This window comes from Eptesicus fuscus, chromosome 7, assembly GCF_027574615.1.
Source record: "Eptesicus fuscus isolate TK198812 chromosome 7, DD_ASM_mEF_20220401, whole genome shotgun sequence".
Lineage (NCBI taxonomy): Eukaryota > Metazoa > Chordata > Mammalia > Chiroptera > Vespertilionidae > Eptesicus > Eptesicus fuscus.
Window position 1 is genome coordinate 60,131,938 of NC_072479.1, and position 18,105 is coordinate 60,150,042.

The window sequence follows — 18,105 nt, forward strand, 5'->3', positions numbered from 1 at the left end:
GGAAAGAGAGAAACATCAATGATGAGAGAGAACCATTGATTGGCTGCCTCCTGCACGTCCCCTCCTGAGGATCCAGCCTGCAACCCAGGCATGCGCCCTTGACTGGAATCGAACCTGGGACCCCTCAGTCCGCAGGCTGACGCTCTATCCACTGAGCCAAACCAGCCAGGGCCATAGTTTTTTTTATTTATGCAGCTACTGATGGGCACTTGGGCTGTTTCCAAATCTTAGCTATTGTAAATAGCGCTGCTATGAACATAGGGGTGCATATATTCTTTCCAATTGGTGTTTCGGAGTTTTTAGGATATATTCCCAGAAGTGGGATCACTGGGTCAAACAGCAGTTCCATTTTTGAAAAATAATATTTTTATTGATTTCAGAGAGGGAGAGGAGAGAGAGAGAAACATCAGTGATAAGAGAGAATCATCAATCGACTGCCTCCTGCACATCCCCTACTGGGGATGGAGCTCACAACCCGGGCATGTACCCTGACTGGTATTAACCGGGATCTCCTGGTTCACAGGTTGACGCTCAGCCACTGAGCCATGCCGGCTGGGTGGCAGTCCATTTTTAATTTTTTGAGGAAACTACATACTGTTTTCCGCAGTAGCTGCACCAGTCTGCATTCCTACCAGCAGTGAACTAGTGTTCCCTTTTCTCCATATCCTCACCAGCACTTGTCTGTTGATTTATTGATGATAGCCATTCTGACAGGTGTGAGGTGTTATCTCATGCAGAAGATGAAACTAGACCACCAACTTACACCATACAGAAGAATAAACTCAAAATGGGTAAAAAACTTAAATGTAAGTCGTGAAGCCATAAAAATCCTAGAAGAAAACTTAAGCAGTAAAATATCAGATATCTCACGTAGCAGAATTTTCATCCATGCAACTCTTGGACTGAGAGATGCAACTGCTATGTAATAAGGTGGTCAGGCAAGGCCTCTCCAAGGAGGTGACATTGGTGCTCAGATCTTTTGTGCTGATTCCTTTGGGTCACACCTGGAGTTCCCATAACTGTGCTTCACAGAGCCAGTGATGAAACAATCCGAGTCATGCAGCACCAAATATGTTGTGGGCAGTGGGAATGGCACCATGTGCCTGACAGGTGGGGTCAGACCAAACCTGAGTTCAGCAACCTTGGTACATGGGTTCTGGCTAGGAAAGAATTCAGAGCAAGACCCAAACTATAAGAGAACTTATTTTGTAAATTACAGAGATAGAAAAAGTAATTCCTGGAAGAAATAGGCTTAGGAAACAAGTTCTAGAGGTAAAGGAAGGGCCCTTGGGAGTGAGGAAGCTAATGGTGCCTAGGGAGGGGGAATCGGGGGAAGGGGAAGAGAAAGGGAAATAGAAAAGGAAAATGCATGGGCATTCTCCCTGGAGGGAGAGCCAATAAAAACATATTTTTAAAAGAGAAGAAAATTATCCCTATTTTAGTGGCAGGCAGAACAGTGACGGACTCTTCTGTGGAAATCTTGTGCTAGCAAGCTCCTTATTGTCATTCAGACCTGAGTTTAAACAAGGCTTCCTTTGAGCAGAGGTATCACTAGCCTGCTGGGCTGGCATGGCTCAGTAGTTGAGCATTGACCTATGAATCAGGAGGTCACGGTTCAATTCCCTGGGTCAGGGTACATTCCCAGGTAGTGGGCTCAATCCCCAGTGTTGAGTGTGCAGGAGGCAGCTGATCAGTGATTCTCTCTCATCATTGATGTTTCTATCTCTCTCTCCTTCTCCCTTCCTCTCTGATATCAATAAAAATATATTTTAAAAATTATCACTGGTCTAAAATTGTCATTTCTTATTACACTATCTTTTACAGCACTTAATAATACTTAATGTTTCCTTGTTTATATGTTTGTCTCTTCCCAACTAGATTTTTTAAATACATAACATTTTATTTTTATATATTTTTATCGATTTCAGAGAGGAAGGGAAAGGGAGAGATAGAAATATCAATGATGAGAGAGAATCATTAATTGGCTGCCTCCAACTGGGGGCCAAGCCCAATCCGGGCATGTGCCCTTGACTGGGATGGAACCCAGGACCCTTCAGTCCGCAGGTCTATGCTCTATCCACTGAGCCAAATCGGCAGGGACCCAACTAGGTCCAACTAGGTTTTATGTTTCGTGAGCACAGAAACCTTGTTTGTCATATTCATCACTCTATCCTCAAAGCTAGAGCAATGTCTAGAACATATAGTATATGCTTAATAACTATTTGTTGAATAAATAAATGTTGATTATGACAACGAAACCTCGAACGACCTGGCCATAAATTGTAACAATTCTCCCAAGAATAATAATTGCAGTTCCGAAGTTAGATCCTGGAAGACGGTGGAAACTTGACAATAAAAGTCTGGGGCAGAAGGCTGGGGGAAGCAGAGGGAATATATTAGAACTTTGGCCTTTTTTTCCTATTCAAGGACCCCAGATATCTTGCAAAAGGAAGTCCTAGAATCTTTTGATCAGAAATTCCAGGCCAGCCACAATGGATGTGTTTTATCCATGATTCTTTGCAACCACTTTTGCTAAGTCGCAAATACGCAAACACCTCTAGGACCCTGGGTTCCTTTCTGTTTCTTTATGAATGAACCGGCTCTAGTCTGCGCACGCGCAGCTCCTGGTTCTCCCGCTACACGTGAGGCCCACCCTTTCCTCCTGCGGGTGGCCCCACCCTAATCTTTTCTAACAGACCAATGGAGAGCGGTCTGGGGGGCGGAGCCCGGCGCGACGCGGCACAGTAGTTCTCCCGGCGCGCCTCTCCCTCGCTTTAGTCTTGCTGTGTTGTGATCACGTGGCGAGCTCCGGGCGCGGCGCTTGTTTTGGTTTCTTTCTAGCTTGCCCCTTGCACCTTCGAGAGAGCTTTTCTGAGCCAGTTGCTGCATCTGTCTACACTGTGACCTCCTCTTCTTAGGGCTTTCCCAGCCCGCAGTTCTGCAAGCCCTTCGGGGCCGACCCCTGCCATGCCGCTAGTCCGCTATAGGAAGGTGGTCATCCTCGGATACCGCTCTGTAGGTGAGTCTCCGCCCTGGGGAGAGCATGGACGCACCGCTGCTTTGTGGCCAGAGGAGGCGCGCTGCCGCGGGGACGCGACTAGGGAGGAATGGTGGCATCGTTAGGATGGAGATGTGGAGCGAGGATTGAAAGGATATTGGAGGAAAGCCTGGGGTGGTGGTAGTGTGTGGAGGGCTGCAGGAAGCGGAATATATAAGGGTTAATGTGGACTTGGCTATCGGAATACCGGGGTGGTCTCCAGCATTAGTCTTGGGGGTGGGGGTAGGGACGGGGTCAGCGTTTGATGGCAGGGCGTGGTCTGTGTTGGGTAAGTCGCAGGTGTCCGGGGGAGGGACAGACTTGATCCTAGGGAATCTCGGAAATTCCCAGGGGTGGGGTGGGGAAGGGAGGCGGGAAAGGCTTCCTGCGGGGCTACTGAATGCATCCGGTGGCCTAGGTGCAGAGACCCAGGGCGAAAAGAGGGTTGAGGGTAGGCTAAGGGAAAGTATTGCGTGGGGCATTCACAGACTAGGGTGCTAATTTGGGGTCCCCTTTACTCTTGGGCTACAGCCCAAAAGGACAGAGGGTGTGAATGTGGATAGCTAATTGGATACTACCTCTGTTTTCTACAGGGAAGACATCTTTGGCACATCAGTTTGTGGAGGGCGAGTTCTTGGAAGGCTATGATCCTACAGTGGATAATAGTGAGTGAACTCCCTGGGGGTTGGGCGGTAAGGGAGGGCTTGGGTGCCCCACCCAGCTCCATAATATGGGATTATCCTGATGCCAAGGAATAATTTAATCGTATTATTTGATTAGGCATTAAATCTAATCTCTTCTCTAGCAGTCCTTTCTATGAGTGGAGCCAGAGTGTGGATTTTGCAAGATACTGAGTCCGGAATGGTGCAGATGTAGACAATAAGAATCTTAATATTTTCTCTCCAGTTTCCTGGAGAGCTCCCTGGACCTAGTCCATCTGTGTCTCCCCCCGGGGTTAAAAATGTATGGGGGTACACATCGCTAGCCCTACAAAGCACCTCACAGTCAAGTTTTCTTTTCTTTACAGCTTACAGCAAGATAGTGACTCTTGGCAAAGACGAGTTTCACCTACACCTGGTGGACACTGCAGGGCAGGTACGAGTTTGGGGTGGGGTATCTAAATGTGGTAGTTCAGTCCTGAGAGATGAAATCTGGTAGCCTCTGTGGTTCACTTATAAATTAGTATTAAAAGAAAAGCATTTTAGCATCTGGTAGTGTGTAGCAATCATTGGAGCTACTCAATAGATACTTGTTGAATAAAAGTGACTGGAATAGGGAGTCCCCCAGGGAGGGTACCAGGATACAGTCCATCAACCTTTGTCATCTGAGTATTATGGATCTAGGTATTAATATTTCTTTTTCTTATCAGGATGAGTACAGCATTCTGCCCTATTCATTCATCATTGGAGTCCATGGTTATGTGCTTGTGTATTCTGTCACCTCTCTGCATAGGTAAGTGACCAAGGTTGGGAGTAGGGGACTTTTGAAGATCTGAGGGTTGTGGCTCATTTCTTTCTTTTCTTTTTTTTAAAGTTAAATCCTTATTATTGAAAGTACTACATATGTCCCCCCTTTCCCCCCATTGACCTGTCTAGCCCACCTCCAACCCCCCGCCCCAGGCCTTCACCACCCTATTGTCTGTGTCCACGGGTTATACATATATGCATACAAATTCTTTGGTTGATCTCTTCCCATCCACCCACCCTCCCCTGCCTTCCCTCTGAGATTCCGTAGTCTGATAGCTCCATTTCTTGTGTTTAAAGCTTCCACGTCATTGAGAATCTGTACCAAAAGTTACATGAAGGCCATGGGAAAACTCGGTAAGTGGACCTAGGGAATAGAGACATAATGTGGATACTGCAGCATGGGAGAGAGCAGAAGGGAATTCTGGTTTAAGTTAGAGAGGAGGCTGGGACGAGATCCTGTCTGGTCTGATGGGGAGTTGTCCAGTCCTGATGTGAAGGAGGTTGGGGTCCATGGGTGGTTGGAGGGGATCCTGTAGTAACTATTGTTTCCTCACAGGCTGCCGGTGGTGCTAGTGGGGAACAAGGCAGATCTCTCTCCAGACAGGTATGGTAATCTCTGCAGCTCAAGATGAAGGAAAGTAAGCTGGGCTACAAATCAATCCGGCTCTGGTCCTGGCTCTGCCACTGACTTGAACCAAGTCATTTCACCTCTTTTTGTTTCTAACTTGAAGGTTAAGATAGAACTCTTCTGTTGCAAAAGCTATAATTTCATATTTCAAGCCTTAGTTCCGGGCTTCTTTGTTTTACTTATATTTTCTCCTTCCCCAACCCTCCTTCTAAATATTGGAAGTGGGATGGGTTAGAAGAAATCTAGATTTTATAAAGATTTTGCAGTCCTGGCCAGTATTGCTCAGTTATTAGAGCATCGGCCCTCGGACCCAAGGGTTGTGGGTTTGATTCTCAGTGAGAGGCATGTACCTGGGTTCGATCCCTGCCCAGTCAGGGCAGGTGCAGGAAGCCACCGATCGATGTGCCTCATGTGTCTCTCATCAGTTTCTTTCTTTGCTCCCCTCCCTCTTCCTCCCTCTCTTCCACTCTCTCTAAAAGTCAATGAAAAAAATATCCTCAGGTGAGGATTAAAAAAAAAAAAAAAAGAGCCCTAGCTGGTTTGGCTCAGTGGATAGAGCGTTGGCCTGCAGACTGAAGGGTCCCAGGTTCAATTCCAGTCAAGGGCACATACCCAGTTTGCGGGCTTGATCCCCAATAGGGGGTGTGCAGGAGGCAGCCAATCAATGATTCTCATCGTTGATGTTTCTGTCTCTCCCTCTCCCTCTCTCTGTATATATATTTTTTAATTTAAAAAAGAAAAGATTTTGTAGAGAACATGGGGACATGGCTGTCTTCCATCTTCATGCCCCAAATTTGCTTCCAGGGAGGTCCAGGCAATTGAAGGGAAGAAGTTGGCAGAGTCATGGGGTGCGACATTCATGGAATCATCTGCTCGAGAGAATCAGGTGCTGGGTCTGAAAATTAGGAAGATGGTGGGGGTGGCGGTATTTTTTCTTATGGAAGTGCTTGGTGGTGGGGATGGTGGAGAGGGGGGTATTCACCTCAGAGCTGGGTGGTACTATTGGCAATGAACTAACTTTTTTTGCCCTGAATCTCTATCCCGTGCAGCTGACTCAAGGCATCTTCACCAAAGTCATCCAGGAGATTGCCCGTGTAGAGAATTCCTACGGGCAAGAGCGCCGCTGCAGTCTCATGTGAACCCTCAAGCATGGGGTAGCTGCCTGGATTCTTCCCCTGGCACTTGCCAGGCCACAGGGGGCGGGCAGGTCCTCAGGACTTCACGGGTATGGTTGCCAGCTGTGTCCTGGACCTCTGGGCACACAGTATGGTACCCTCACGTTTGCACACTTTCCCCAGGCTCCAGTGGCCTGGTTGTCAATGTTTACAAAGGGGCAAGGATGTCTAATGGGCACTGGCCTCTGTTTTTGCTAAATGAATTCTCATAACCTGCGGGGTTGCGATATGAGTCCTGGGTATTCAGGACCCAGTCTCCTGTGTAGGTTTTGGATGTTGGCTGGGTGAAGGAGTTAGGGACTCTAGAAGTGGAGCTAGCTCCTTAGGGTGACAATGTATATATGCAAATAAACTGAGAAATCTTTTTGTAGTTGACTTCTCTGTATTTGGGAGAACACAGCGCCAATATCTCATTTTCCAAGGATTGATGACTGTGGTCTTTGGTGAGGATTCAGGGCTAATTTCTTTCCTCCTACCTTGTTCCTACTCCTGACTTCTCACTCATTCAGGACCATTACCCTAAGACTTCCTTTACAGGTACCATTTGGCTGCCACACCCATCCAAGTTTGTAGGCTCTCAAGAGCCCCTTAACTACAGAAACACTACCCTCTAGTGGCCAGCTGCCACAACGGCCCTAGCTTCTCTCCTGGGCCTTGGCATTTGCTGGAACTCAGAGAAGGTAGGATTTGGGGAAGAGGAAGGAATCCCCTCATTCCTAATGATGTAAGAATCGAGAAGGAGTATAGAGGCAGGGACTAAACTTTTGTGAAGATTTGGTATTTCTAAGAGAATCGAGTAAAGTAAGAAATAATGCCTCTGGTGTGTATCCATCCTCCTGTATCCCCATGTCTGCAGTGCCTTTCATTAAAACAGATTTTCTTTACTATTTTCATACCTTTGGTGACCTTTTGATGCCTTTCACATCTTTGGAGTTGTGCTGTCTTTTTTAGGCATCAAGGCTATTGCTTCTGTCCTTATTGGTCCACCACCTCAGGAGGAGGATGGATATATTTCAGCTAGGAAGGTTTGGTCCTATATATGTACAGTTTCTGTGCCTACCCCCCACTTCCCACCAGTCCTAGGGCTTAATTGGCTGTATATCTCCTCCAAGGAGTTACCTAAATGGTATCCTTCACAGGAGGGCATAAACTTCTGCCAACTGGGGGAGACTGAGGTATTCTTAGTTGGGGAGGATGGACAAAACCTAGGTGTGATTTTTAGCTGTGATCTTGCTAGTGCTTCGCTCCAGGCTAGTTGGACTTCCAGTTGGGGGTAATTGTTTGTCATGCTGGTTTTCAGAAGCCCTGACAACTGCTTTTTTTAAAAAAAATATTTTATTAATTTTATTACAGAGTGGAAGAGAGAGGGATAGAGAGTTAGAAACATCGATGATAGAGAAACATCGATCAGCTGCCTCCTGCACACCCCCTACTGGGGATGTGCCCGCAACCAAGGTACATGCCCCTGACCGGAGTCGAACCTGGGACCCCTCAGTCCACAGGCCGACGCTCTATCCACTGAGCCAAACCGGTTTCGGCGACAACTGCTTTTGCATCTCTGATCCAGAATCTAAAAAGAAATAAGGGCTGCTGGAAGAAGCATACTGCAAAGAGCAATCTTAGTGGCTTAGGAATCTCTTTAGGGCTGTCATCGCCCTCTCTCCTTACATTAAATTAGGTCCTTTTGCACATCTCACCTGGAACACTCATTACAGGTGCCTGCCTTCCTGCTGCCATTTCCATGAGGGTTGGTATAGGCTTTTGCCTGAGGGTTCCTAGAAGTGTATCGGTCAACTTCAAGGCTGGATAGTAGTAAAGAATAGTGGTGAATGGCTGGGTTGGAATAATTACTCTTCCACTTAGTTGTGTAATCTTGCTTAACATCTTAGAGCCTCAAATTCTCATTTATGAAGTATAGTCAAGCCTTCACAGGGTTGAGGTGAGAATTAAACTGAGGTGCTATATGAAATGCTTAACACAGCTTCTCATACATAATAAGCCTTTAAGAAATGGTAGCTATTTTGTTATTGGAGGTCTTACTGGTGGAGTCTACCTCCCTGCCTTTGGGTGCAGAGAGTAGGGGGGGGGGGGGGGCTTCCATTTTCCAGCTTTTGTCTTGATTTATATATTCCACTATAGCTGGGATGGTTGTGGGATTACTGCTGGAATTTTTTGCTGAAATAGACCTGCATGGTCAGTGCAAGGCACAGATGTTAGTGTGTGGCTAGCACAGGACACTCTTAGTCCTGATCCCTTCTATGACTCTGGCCAGTAGGGATTTAGATCTCCTGTACTCTCCAATATGGAAGCCACAAGTCACACGTGGCTTTTTAAGTTTAATTTAGTATTAAAATTAAAAAGTTCCTCAGTTGTACCACCTACATTTCAGTGTTCAATAGCTACATGTGGCCAAGTTATATTAGTGTACCTATAGTGCACATTAGATAGTGTAGTTATAATGTATTTCCATCATTGCAGAAAGTTCTATTGGATAGCACTGTAAACCCTTTCCCACAGAATTGGCCCTGCACCTGATTTGCCTGCCTTTCTCCACATCTTAATATATATATATATCCTCAATCCTAGGAAAAACATGGCCATTGTTTACTCATGGCTCTACTTCCTACTAGATGTGGTTTGTTGGACAATGTTACCCTGTCTCTTCATCTGTAATACAGACATAATCCACGTAATGCATAACTAAGAATATATAAAGTATCTAGTACATAATGAATTTGTCTCCTCCTGACCATCCCTTGGATACAGCTAAGACAGAAAAGGCATTCCATTCCTCATCCAGACTTATGGGGGAGGGGGGGAAAGGGGGTGGTCTGCAGAGTGTTTGGGATCTGCAAACAGTACTCCAGCCAGGTGGCAGCCAGGATCCAAGGTACAGTCCCTCTAGTTTACTAAAAAAAGGGTACACAGGCCCTGAAGATCCGAAAAGACTGGGGTTCGGGGCACCCGGGAAAGGACGGGAACTACATTTATGTTTTGATGGGGGAGGTGTGTGTGGTAATGGGGGGGTTACTGACAGTCTATTTTCCTCACGAGGGGTTTTGAGAGTCAGAAGCAACGACTCGTTCCGCTTTTTTTTCGGTCCCCGAACGTGGCAAAAAGCCACCCTTTGCAGCGCCAGGCGCCGTGCCTCACTTTCTCCATTTGCGGACTCCAGTTCCCAAGATGCAGAGCAGCGGCCAATCTCCTGGCTCTTCTTCTGTCCCCCCTCCCAGGAAAGATTGCTTCTGGTTAATTCAAGGGGGCAGTTGGAGTTTCGGGGACCTAGAACTCCAAGGGAACGGAATTAGAAAGTGACAGAAGTCCTAGTTTCCCGAACTGGGCAGTGAAGGAGGCAGTTCCAGGGCCCGGGCGAAGAGGAGGGGGGCTTCATTCCCACGTGTCTACCCGGCGGCCGCCCGGCGCCGTCGGGGTTAACGCGTGGCGGAGGGATCCCGCAGCGTGTGCGTAGAACTGCAGAGTCACAGCCTTTCCTCCGAGAGGGCCGTATCCCTCCGCTGCTCCGCTCCAACACAAAATAGGGCCAATCTTCTCCTTTCTCCCCTTCTCCAGTGGGGTTCCCCAGGCAAAAGGGCCCCCCCTAGGTCTTGCACCGGAGGCTTCCAGAATCTCCACGACCGCTGCCGAGATCTTGGGCCAGGAAATAGCCCCATCGCAGGAACCACCCTACCGGCCGAACAGGAGGCGGAGGGGGGGAGGCGGAGCGGCGCCGCGCTGCACTACTTTCCTCTCCGGTTGCAAATGGCTGCCTCGTTCCCCACTTTCCGCTCAGTTTCCTGACCCCCCGGCGCCGGGAGCCGGGGTTGGGCCATACACCTCTAGGCCCCCCGCGACCACAGCCAGCCGGGGGTCGAGGGAGTGTCGCCGATCAGAGCCGGCCAGGCCGGGGGCGGGGCAGCTCCGGAGGCCAGAGGGGAAGGGAGGCGAGCGCAGGGCCTGGAGCGGCCGGTGGAGAGCGGGCAGAGGGCTCGCACCGCCCGCCCCTTCCTCTTCCTCGCCCACCTACCCTCCTCCCTTCCCCGGGGGGAGCAGAAGGTGGGGGGCTCGAAGCCGCCGAGGGCGAGCGCTCGGGGTCGCTGGGTGTGTGTCAGGTTCAGCCCCGCGGCCCCGCCGTCTCCGCGTCGCCGTAGCTCGCGCGGCCCCGGGGCGCCGGCCCGGGCGGGGAGAGGGGCTCGGCGCTCCCGCGAGGGTCTCCCGTTCCATCCGGGCCGGCGCGGGGCGGCGCGGCGTTCCTTCCGGGCCGCTGGGGAGGCGCCTCGACGTTCCATCTGGAGAGCCTCGACGTCCTGGTCCTGCCCGAGCCCGGCGCCGGCGGCCGGGGCGCTGGCCCGGCCCGAGGACTGAGAGGCCGCCAGACGACGCGGATGCGGAGCCTGCGCTCCCGAGATCAAAGCCGCCGGTGCTCTCTTTGTGTCCGCTCGGGATTCGCCGCCCTCGGGCTGTCCATGGAAACCTAAACTGCTGGAACCTGAAGCACAGAACCCGTCTTTGGCTTCTTGCTTTTTTTTGGAGGGGAGGGTGGCCACTCCGACCTGGATTTACCGTTCTTGGCCACCCTAAGCCCCCCCGTGCGGGGGGCGGCTGTGATCGCTCTGGCGGTTGGAGGTCGGGGAGCGGCCCGGGCTCTGGCCATGTTCTCGGATGAGGATTTCTGGATCGCCCTGTGAAGAGGTGAGTGAAGTCCGTCCGGCCAAGGCCCAGAAAGGGTTGGACTGGGGGCACAGCCAGATGGACTGTCTTGGCCGGAGCTGGCCTTTAGGTTGGAGAAAGGGGTGCCAGGGCTGAGGAGGGCTCTTTTGGCAGGGTCTGTCAAGGGAACCTGAGCCGGTGGCTGGGGCAGAACTGAGGCCTGGTGTCTTGGGGTGTGCCTCGTTAAAGACTGGGGGTTCAGGGAACCACGGGAGTTTTAGAAACCTGGCCAGATCGCCTCTCTGCCTGTTTATTTTTGTGTTGGGGGAGCTCTACTAAAGTAGGACCCGGGCCCTGGTGCCAGCACCGATCCTCATCAACTACTGCTTCTCCCTCAGGGTTCCTTGTGGGCCTTGGGAACAGAAGAACTTGGGAGGGTGGGGAGGGTGCCACTGCCGTCAGACTTACTGCCAGGTTGGACTTTAAGGTTGTTCTTGCCCATCGGGGTACTCAGAGCAGCCTCTGGGAGGCTCAGGGAATCCTAGGTCCTTCACCAGGCCTTATTTGACTGTGAACAGGGGAGAGTGTGTGGAAACTGACTAGTGTGATGAAGGGGGTGGCTGGTGCAAGAAGGAGGTGGGGCTGGGGGCAGTCTGGCCTTGCTGGTCAACTTTAAACTACCCCTGCCTGGCAAAGTGACCGCAGCGAGGCCTAGTGCTGTCTTAGCCTGGTTTGCCTCCCCTCCTCTCAGGATGGACATAATCTCTAGAGGATTATGGAGGAGGCAGTTGAGATTTGTTCCCTGGGAATGTGGGCTGCAAAAAATGGCTTTTGTGTCCCGCTTTCTCAGGACCTGGTGTGGTGAGCTGGTTGCTCATAAGTCCTTGGCCAGTCCTGCAGGCCCATGCCAACCTCTCCAACCCTTTTTGATCAGGGAATGTTAACTGGCCCTCTGCTCCTGTCCCAAGCCTACAGAATAGAGGAGTCTGTATCTCTTTGGAGGAGAAATGATCTGCAGAGCTGTTTCTGCAGAAGCTAGTGTTTCCAAACCTGCCCGAAGGTACTGAGAAGAAGGGGTATACATGTGAGTGTAGGAAGAGTGCAGCATGAGCCTCATGCCTCTGGGCCCTGGGCTGGGACAGCCCCTCTCACAGCTGTCATGCTGCCCAGCAGGGATTTGGCTGGTGTGTCTTACTCCTTCATTCCACCCCCTGAAACATACATACATGGGCTAGATCTCTTTGAGCCTGGTCTTGGGAAGGAGAAACTAGGGATTTTGCCCTTGAAAGATTTCTGGATATTAACCCCGAGGTGGGAGGTGGCACAGGGGTGGTAGAGTGAGGTTAGCTGTCACCCATGCTCTCTGCCCCTGCCTCCTATGGAGGACATCTCCTGTTGTCTGTCCTCAATGAACTTCCTTAGGAGGGGCCTCTCCCTGTTAGCTGTGGATTACCCCAGGATGACCCAGGGACTGTCGAGAGCAGAGGTCGCCAACCGGTTGTCAGCGGACCTCTGGTGGTTCGTGAGGTCCGAAAGGTTGGCGACCGCTGGTCTAGAGGGTCTACAGGACTGGTGTTGCCATTTGGGTTCTTCCTAGAGGGTCAACCCAAAACGAGGGTGGGGAGAGGTGTGGTTTGATTCTCAGGTTGGGAACCAGGAAGTCCTGAGTCCTACAGAAGTTGTTCACTCAAGAGCCTGCTTCAGCCTTTCACCCCTCCAAGCCTCCATTTCCCCCTTGGCTGGGAAAATGGAGTTAAAGCTATTGGTCTGGGATAGAGGCAGAGAGGAAAGTGTGCCACCCTGCCTTCTTCCTTGCTGTTTTGGGCTTCTTAGACCTAGGACTAAGGGCAGCCAGCACAGTTTTACTCCTTAGATCTGTACTTCAGGGGGAACTCTAGTTACCCAGAGGAAGCCTAGCCAGGCATTAGCTCATTTTAGAACTAGTGAAAAAACCCTTGATGTATATATGTTTGTGTGGTTTCTGGCTGTGAATGATGGGACAGGGAACCTGTGGTATTTATTTGTTTAGATCTGTTCAGGGGCCTGACAGCTGGGACTCAGCATTGGGGTGCAGGTGCCAGACTGCAGGGGTAGGGAAATGGGGCTCAGGCTTCTTGGAGGTACCCCTAGATATAGTACAGCTTGGAGGACATTCTCCTCTTCACTTTGTGATCTCTCATCTTCCGTGACTCTATGAGTGAGGCTGTGGCTTTGGAGGATGTTGGTACTCTGTCTCCCAAGGCTGGATGCAGGTGGTTTCTGTACCTCCTCAAGCTTACCAGCTTGAGAGGCCTGTGCTCCGGGGAGGGCAGAGGAATTTGTCCCTCTGGCCTTGTGTGAAGCAGTCTTCCTCCCACCCACTGTATTATCACTGTTGCTTTTTATTTGTGACTCCTTTGGACTTAACTTTAAGAGCAGAGCAGGTGGAAGATCTTTGGGGGCATACAGTAAAATTCACACATTTAGGAAACTTTGAAGCTTTCTGGGTGTGTTCAAGCCTTGAATGACTGAACAGGAAGAGGGGCCTGGCTAGTGCCCTGACCTCCAGCCCCTGCTTCTCATAGGTGCCTTCTAAGGGCCCCTTGAAGTTCCAGAGCAGCTTTTCTTGGGCCTGCCAGATAACCACCTTGCTTTCCTTTCAGGTGTGGTTGTATGGTAGGTTTTGGAAAGAGATGATTTGGGAATGGAGGGAACAGGCATCAAGTGATACTTCACTTTTCTAATCTAGTAGATTCTGATAGTTTGGGGGGAATAAAATAAAATTTTCTTTGACATGTCACAGAGGCTCATTATTAATCTCTGGAAGTGGAGTGTGAGTTCAGGGAACGAAGACTAATATTGTGGTTCTCAAGTAATTGATTTATTGATCCTGGGCACCTTTGAGGGCTTCCCCTGTCTCATCTGCCCCAGTCACTCAACCCCAAGTGGCTGACAAGGTTATTTGGTAGTTGGTTTGAGAAGAGGGGCTTGTCCTTGCTAAGGTTTGTATGTGGCCCCTCTGGTTAAACAAAAGGAGTGGAAAAGGCAAGAGATAAACTTCTCAAATTTTATTTAGAGTTCTGTTTTAGGGATTCTCCCCGCCCTCCTCCTTCTCTGGGAATACTATACTTTTCTTTCTCTGCTAAGCCCTTACCTTAGATACCACTAATAGCTGCTGGCACCTATCCCTTTCTTCCTTCTGTAGGAACCCTTTTTCTACCTCACTCTGTAATTTTTCTTATTCTTCTTTCTTTTTTGGGCTGTGTTTAGTTCTCCCTGAGGTTTAGGAAAATATGCCCAAAGATGTGGGTCTCAATATTCTTACATATAACTTTAGTGTTTTTTTCATTTGGCTCTGGTATAGGCAGGCATATTTTAGAAGAGGGGACCGTTACTCCACACCCCCATAGTGCGTGTGGAAACCCTGGTTGACAGAAGAGGAAGGAAGCTACTCTGCTGGGCTGTGTCCTGTCCTGTTTAGAACTCCTCCAAGTGGCAGTGTGCTTCCTGAGACTACAACTCCCAGCATGCCTAGCTTCAGGCTTGGCTACACATGCTCAGTGACTCTTAAGGCCCACTTCTGTTAACTACTAGGGATATCTTCGGAGGAAGGGCAGTTGGCGTTGCTAAGGGCAACAACCTGAGGACTTCAGGCTGGGTGAGATCCTGAGTTCAGTTGCTGCAGGGGCCAGGCCTGAGCTGGATTTGGATAGGCAGTGGGTAGAAATTGGGGAGTTTCTTATGTTGTGATTGGGATGTCCTAGTTGGAACCAGTGGAGGTTGGGGAGATCTATCCATACCTGGGCTTTAGTTTCAGTAACATGTTCTACATCCTGCAAGACCCCAGACTCTTGTCTCTGGGAGAGGGATTTCAGCTGTACTCAGACTTCTTATGATTACCCTTTGGTTGGCACTGACAGACCTCTAGGATGGTAGCTGACTTGAGGCCTCAGTGAAAAGGATAGGGATAGGGCCCACCAGAAGCCCATAACTCAGATGTGAAGCAAAGGGGGATACTAGATGTAGACTGAATGTGCTTCTAGTTGGATGCTATTGCCCTGGGAACTCTTAGGAGTAAGGAAGTGAGAAAGGGGAGGGGATCCTCTGAGAATCCAGAGTTGGAGAAGAGGGTCAGTGTTTATCTGGGGAGGAAGTAGGCAGTGGGATAAAGGTTAGGCAGAACTTTTTTGTCATTAGTACAGTAGTTTGTAGGTATGGCTTTGTTCTGATTTCTGTAAGGTCTAGATACCATTAGCTGCATTCCTCCTAGGATTCTGGGAAAAGTGTTTAGTGGAGAGACTTACTGGGCATATAGATATCTTTTTTTGGCTTTGACAGGTCTCCCCGAGAGGGCCCTGCCCAGTCGGAGAGAGGGATGGATAGCCAGAAGCCGCCTGGTGAGGATAAAGATTCAGAACCGGCAGGTGAGTAGGGCAAATTTTGGGTTTACTGACAGCTTTCTGCTCATCCCAGACAACCTTAAATTTCTAGTCCTGGCACAAGGACAGGAGCTAAGTCTGTCTAATAGATAGGTAATTGCAGGACTTTGTTCTTTGGGACAAAAGTCAAAATGCCCTCAGTGTGATCCACCAACGGTTTTAGATAATCTCATAGGTCTGGTGAGTAGACTAGTATTAAATAGTGGGTGATGGCTGATGTATGCTTCTCTGTTTGTTCATTCAGCTGATGGACATGCAGCCTCTGAGGAGTCAGGCGCCACTGAGGCAGACCTTCCCAACCCACATGTGGTGGAGGTATCTGTGCCCACTTCTGGGGGTCTCAGGCCTCAGGAACCTCCCCAGGACCGCAGGTAACTAGTTTGGGGAAATGAGGACATAAGGGTACAGAAGGATTTGATTTGAGATTCTGGGGCGTTCAAGAGGAATATTTAGGAAAATATGAGTGTTTGGGAAGCACAGGCATGTTAAATCGTGGGGTTGTGTGGGGGAGAGGGAGGACGACTGTGGGCAGGGGCCCGGCATTGTGCTGATGCTTGTATGTCCACAGTGGGGGTCCACTGCGGCGTTGTGCTCTCTGTAACTGCGGGGAGCCCAGTCTGCATGGGCAGCGGGAGCTACGGCGCTTTGAGTTGCCATTTGACTGGCCCCGGTGTCCAGTGGTGTCTCCTGGGGGGAGCTCAGGGCGCAATGAGGCAGCACTGCCCAGTGAGGACCTATCACAGATTGGTTTCCCTGAGGGCCTGACACCTGCCCACCTAGGAGAACCTGGAGGTAAGTAACTGACCTGGGCAGGAAAGAGGGTAGGGGCTGGGTGGTCCAAAGCCAGTGATCACCTTTTTGTTAATTCATTCCTTTCTGTTTGCCTTTTTCCACTTATACAGGGTCCTGCTGGGCTCACCATTGGTGTGCTGTGTGGTCGGCCGGTGTATGGGGGAAGGGGGGCCCAGAACTATGTGGTGTGGACAAGGCCATCTTCTCAGGGATCTCACAGGTGGGGCTGGAGCCAGGGGATTGCATAGGTAAAGGGCAGGGTGGACAGGGCTATTGGGCTTCTGAGAGTCAGGGTAGAATTTAGAAGGGCAGTGGGCATACTAGGGCAGAGCTAGTGCCTGATCTATTGCTCTGGAGTGAGCTGACTGGCACTGAGGCTTTGTTTCCACCCTGGCAGCGCTGCTCCCACTGCACCAGGCTTGGTGCCTCCATCCCTTGTCGCTCACCCGGATGTCCACGGCTTTACCACTTCCCCTGTGCGACTGCCAGCGGTTCCTTCCTATCCATGAAAACACTGCAGCTGCTATGCCCGGAGCACAGTGAGGGTGCCGCGCATCTGGGTGAGAAGTCCTGCCCCTTGTACATCAGGCAGTGAGGGGCCAAGAGTGCCTGGGGTTTGTACTTTGCAGAGCACTCATCAAAGATGGTAATTTTATACTGTCAGCCTGCCTCATTAAAATAGGTGTGAACTTTGAGAGTGCAGGGGCTTTGCCTGTCTTGTTTACTATGATGTCTGCAATGCCTAGAACAATGCCTAGCATATATTAGGCAGACACTTAGTAACTATTTATTTGTTCATTCTGGTCCATGGAATGCCAGTTATGTACACAGCACTGTTCTGAGTCCTGCAAGGAATCCATATCTGACCTGTGTTCTCTGTCCCTTTTGACTGTAGAGGAGGCTCGTTGTGCAGTATGTGAGGGACCGGGGGAATTGTGTGACCTGTTCTTCTGTACCAGTTGTGGGCATCACTATCATGGGGCCTGCCTGGACACTGCTCTGACTGCCCGCAAGCGTGCTGGCTGGCAGTGCCCTGAATGCAAAGTGTGCCAAGCCTGCAGGTAAGAATGGGAGGGCAGGAGGGAAGCCTTAGGCAAAGCACAGTTTATGGTTAAAAACAAGGGCAGGGAGGGACCCTATTATGTGCCCTTTCTCTGCAGGAAACCTGGGAATGACTCTAAGATGTTGGTCTGTGAGACGTGTGACAAAGGATACCATACCTTCTGCCTAAAACCACCTATGGAAGAACTGCCTGCTCACTCTTGGAAGTGCAAGGTGAGGGTCCTTGATCTTGCCTTACTCTTCTAATTCTGCCTCCTATAACATCCAGAGTTTCTCTGTTGTGACAAGTCCCATGCTTCCCTCTAGTCTCTGCTGTCTGACTGATGCCTGTTTTGCCTTCTCCTTTCTCCTAGGCATGCCGGGTATGCCGGTCCTGTGGGGCAGGCTCAGCAGAGCTGAATCCCAACTCTGAGTGGTTCGAGAACTACTCACTCTGTTACCGCTGTCACAAAGCCCAGGGAGGACAGCCTATCAGTTCTGTTGCTGAGCAGCGTTCTGCTGTCTGTAGCAGGTAAGTAGTGTGGACTGAAAGAGATTGGGCTGCGGGATCGGAAGTGCTGAGATTGGCAGAGGGAGCCCTGAGGTGGGCAGTACAATCCATAGCATTCATGCCTTACCCCAGTGCACTCTCTAGGAGTTGATAGCTGACGAGAGCCACAATGCCTACTCCCCTGTACCCTCTGCAGATCCTCACCCCCAGAGCCTGGCGATACCCCCACTGATGAGCCCGATGCTCTGTACGTTGCATGCCAAGGGCAGCCAAAGGGTGGGCACGTGACCTCTATGCAACCCAAGGAACCGGGGCCCCTGCAATGTGAAGCCAAACCACTAGGTGAGTAGGGTTTGAGGGTCCATGAAAGTAATCCCCTTCTGTTCTGAG

At 50.3% G+C, this 18,105-nt stretch overlaps 2 protein-coding genes across 2 annotated transcripts in view; both read left to right on the forward strand.

The window, feature by feature from the left end:
* Positions 1 to 2,801: 2,801 nt before the first annotated feature.
* RHEBL1 (RHEB like 1) lies at positions 2,802 to 6,663 on the forward strand. Its single transcript, XM_008140634.3, has 8 exons — positions 2,802 to 3,019; positions 3,631 to 3,702; positions 4,065 to 4,132; positions 4,407 to 4,489; positions 4,801 to 4,857; positions 5,060 to 5,107; positions 5,936 to 6,017; positions 6,181 to 6,663. The coding sequence occupies exons 1-8, from the start codon at positions 2,968 to 2,970 to the stop codon at positions 6,268 to 6,270; spliced, it is 552 nt and encodes a 183-aa protein (XP_008138856.1). The 5' UTR covers positions 2,802 to 2,967; the 3' UTR covers positions 6,271 to 6,663.
* Positions 6,664 to 10,949: 4,286 nt separating this feature from the next.
* The window catches only part of KMT2D (lysine methyltransferase 2D), a 37,975-nt gene continuing 30,819 nt past the window's right edge, over positions 10,950 to 18,105 (forward strand). The window contains exons 1-10 of the mRNA XM_054719113.1: positions 10,950 to 10,995; positions 15,271 to 15,356; positions 15,616 to 15,742; positions 15,940 to 16,163; positions 16,274 to 16,383; positions 16,561 to 16,723; positions 17,059 to 17,224; positions 17,324 to 17,438; positions 17,579 to 17,736; positions 17,912 to 18,057. Coding sequence (XP_054575088.1) covers positions 15,308 to 15,356; positions 15,616 to 15,742; positions 15,940 to 16,163; positions 16,274 to 16,383; positions 16,561 to 16,723; positions 17,059 to 17,224; positions 17,324 to 17,438; positions 17,579 to 17,736; positions 17,912 to 18,057 — 1,258 coding nt within the window. The 5' untranslated portion in view covers positions 10,950 to 10,995; positions 15,271 to 15,307. The remainder of the gene's footprint in view (positions 10,996 to 15,270; positions 15,357 to 15,615; positions 15,743 to 15,939; positions 16,164 to 16,273; positions 16,384 to 16,560; positions 16,724 to 17,058; positions 17,225 to 17,323; positions 17,439 to 17,578; positions 17,737 to 17,911; positions 18,058 to 18,105) is intronic.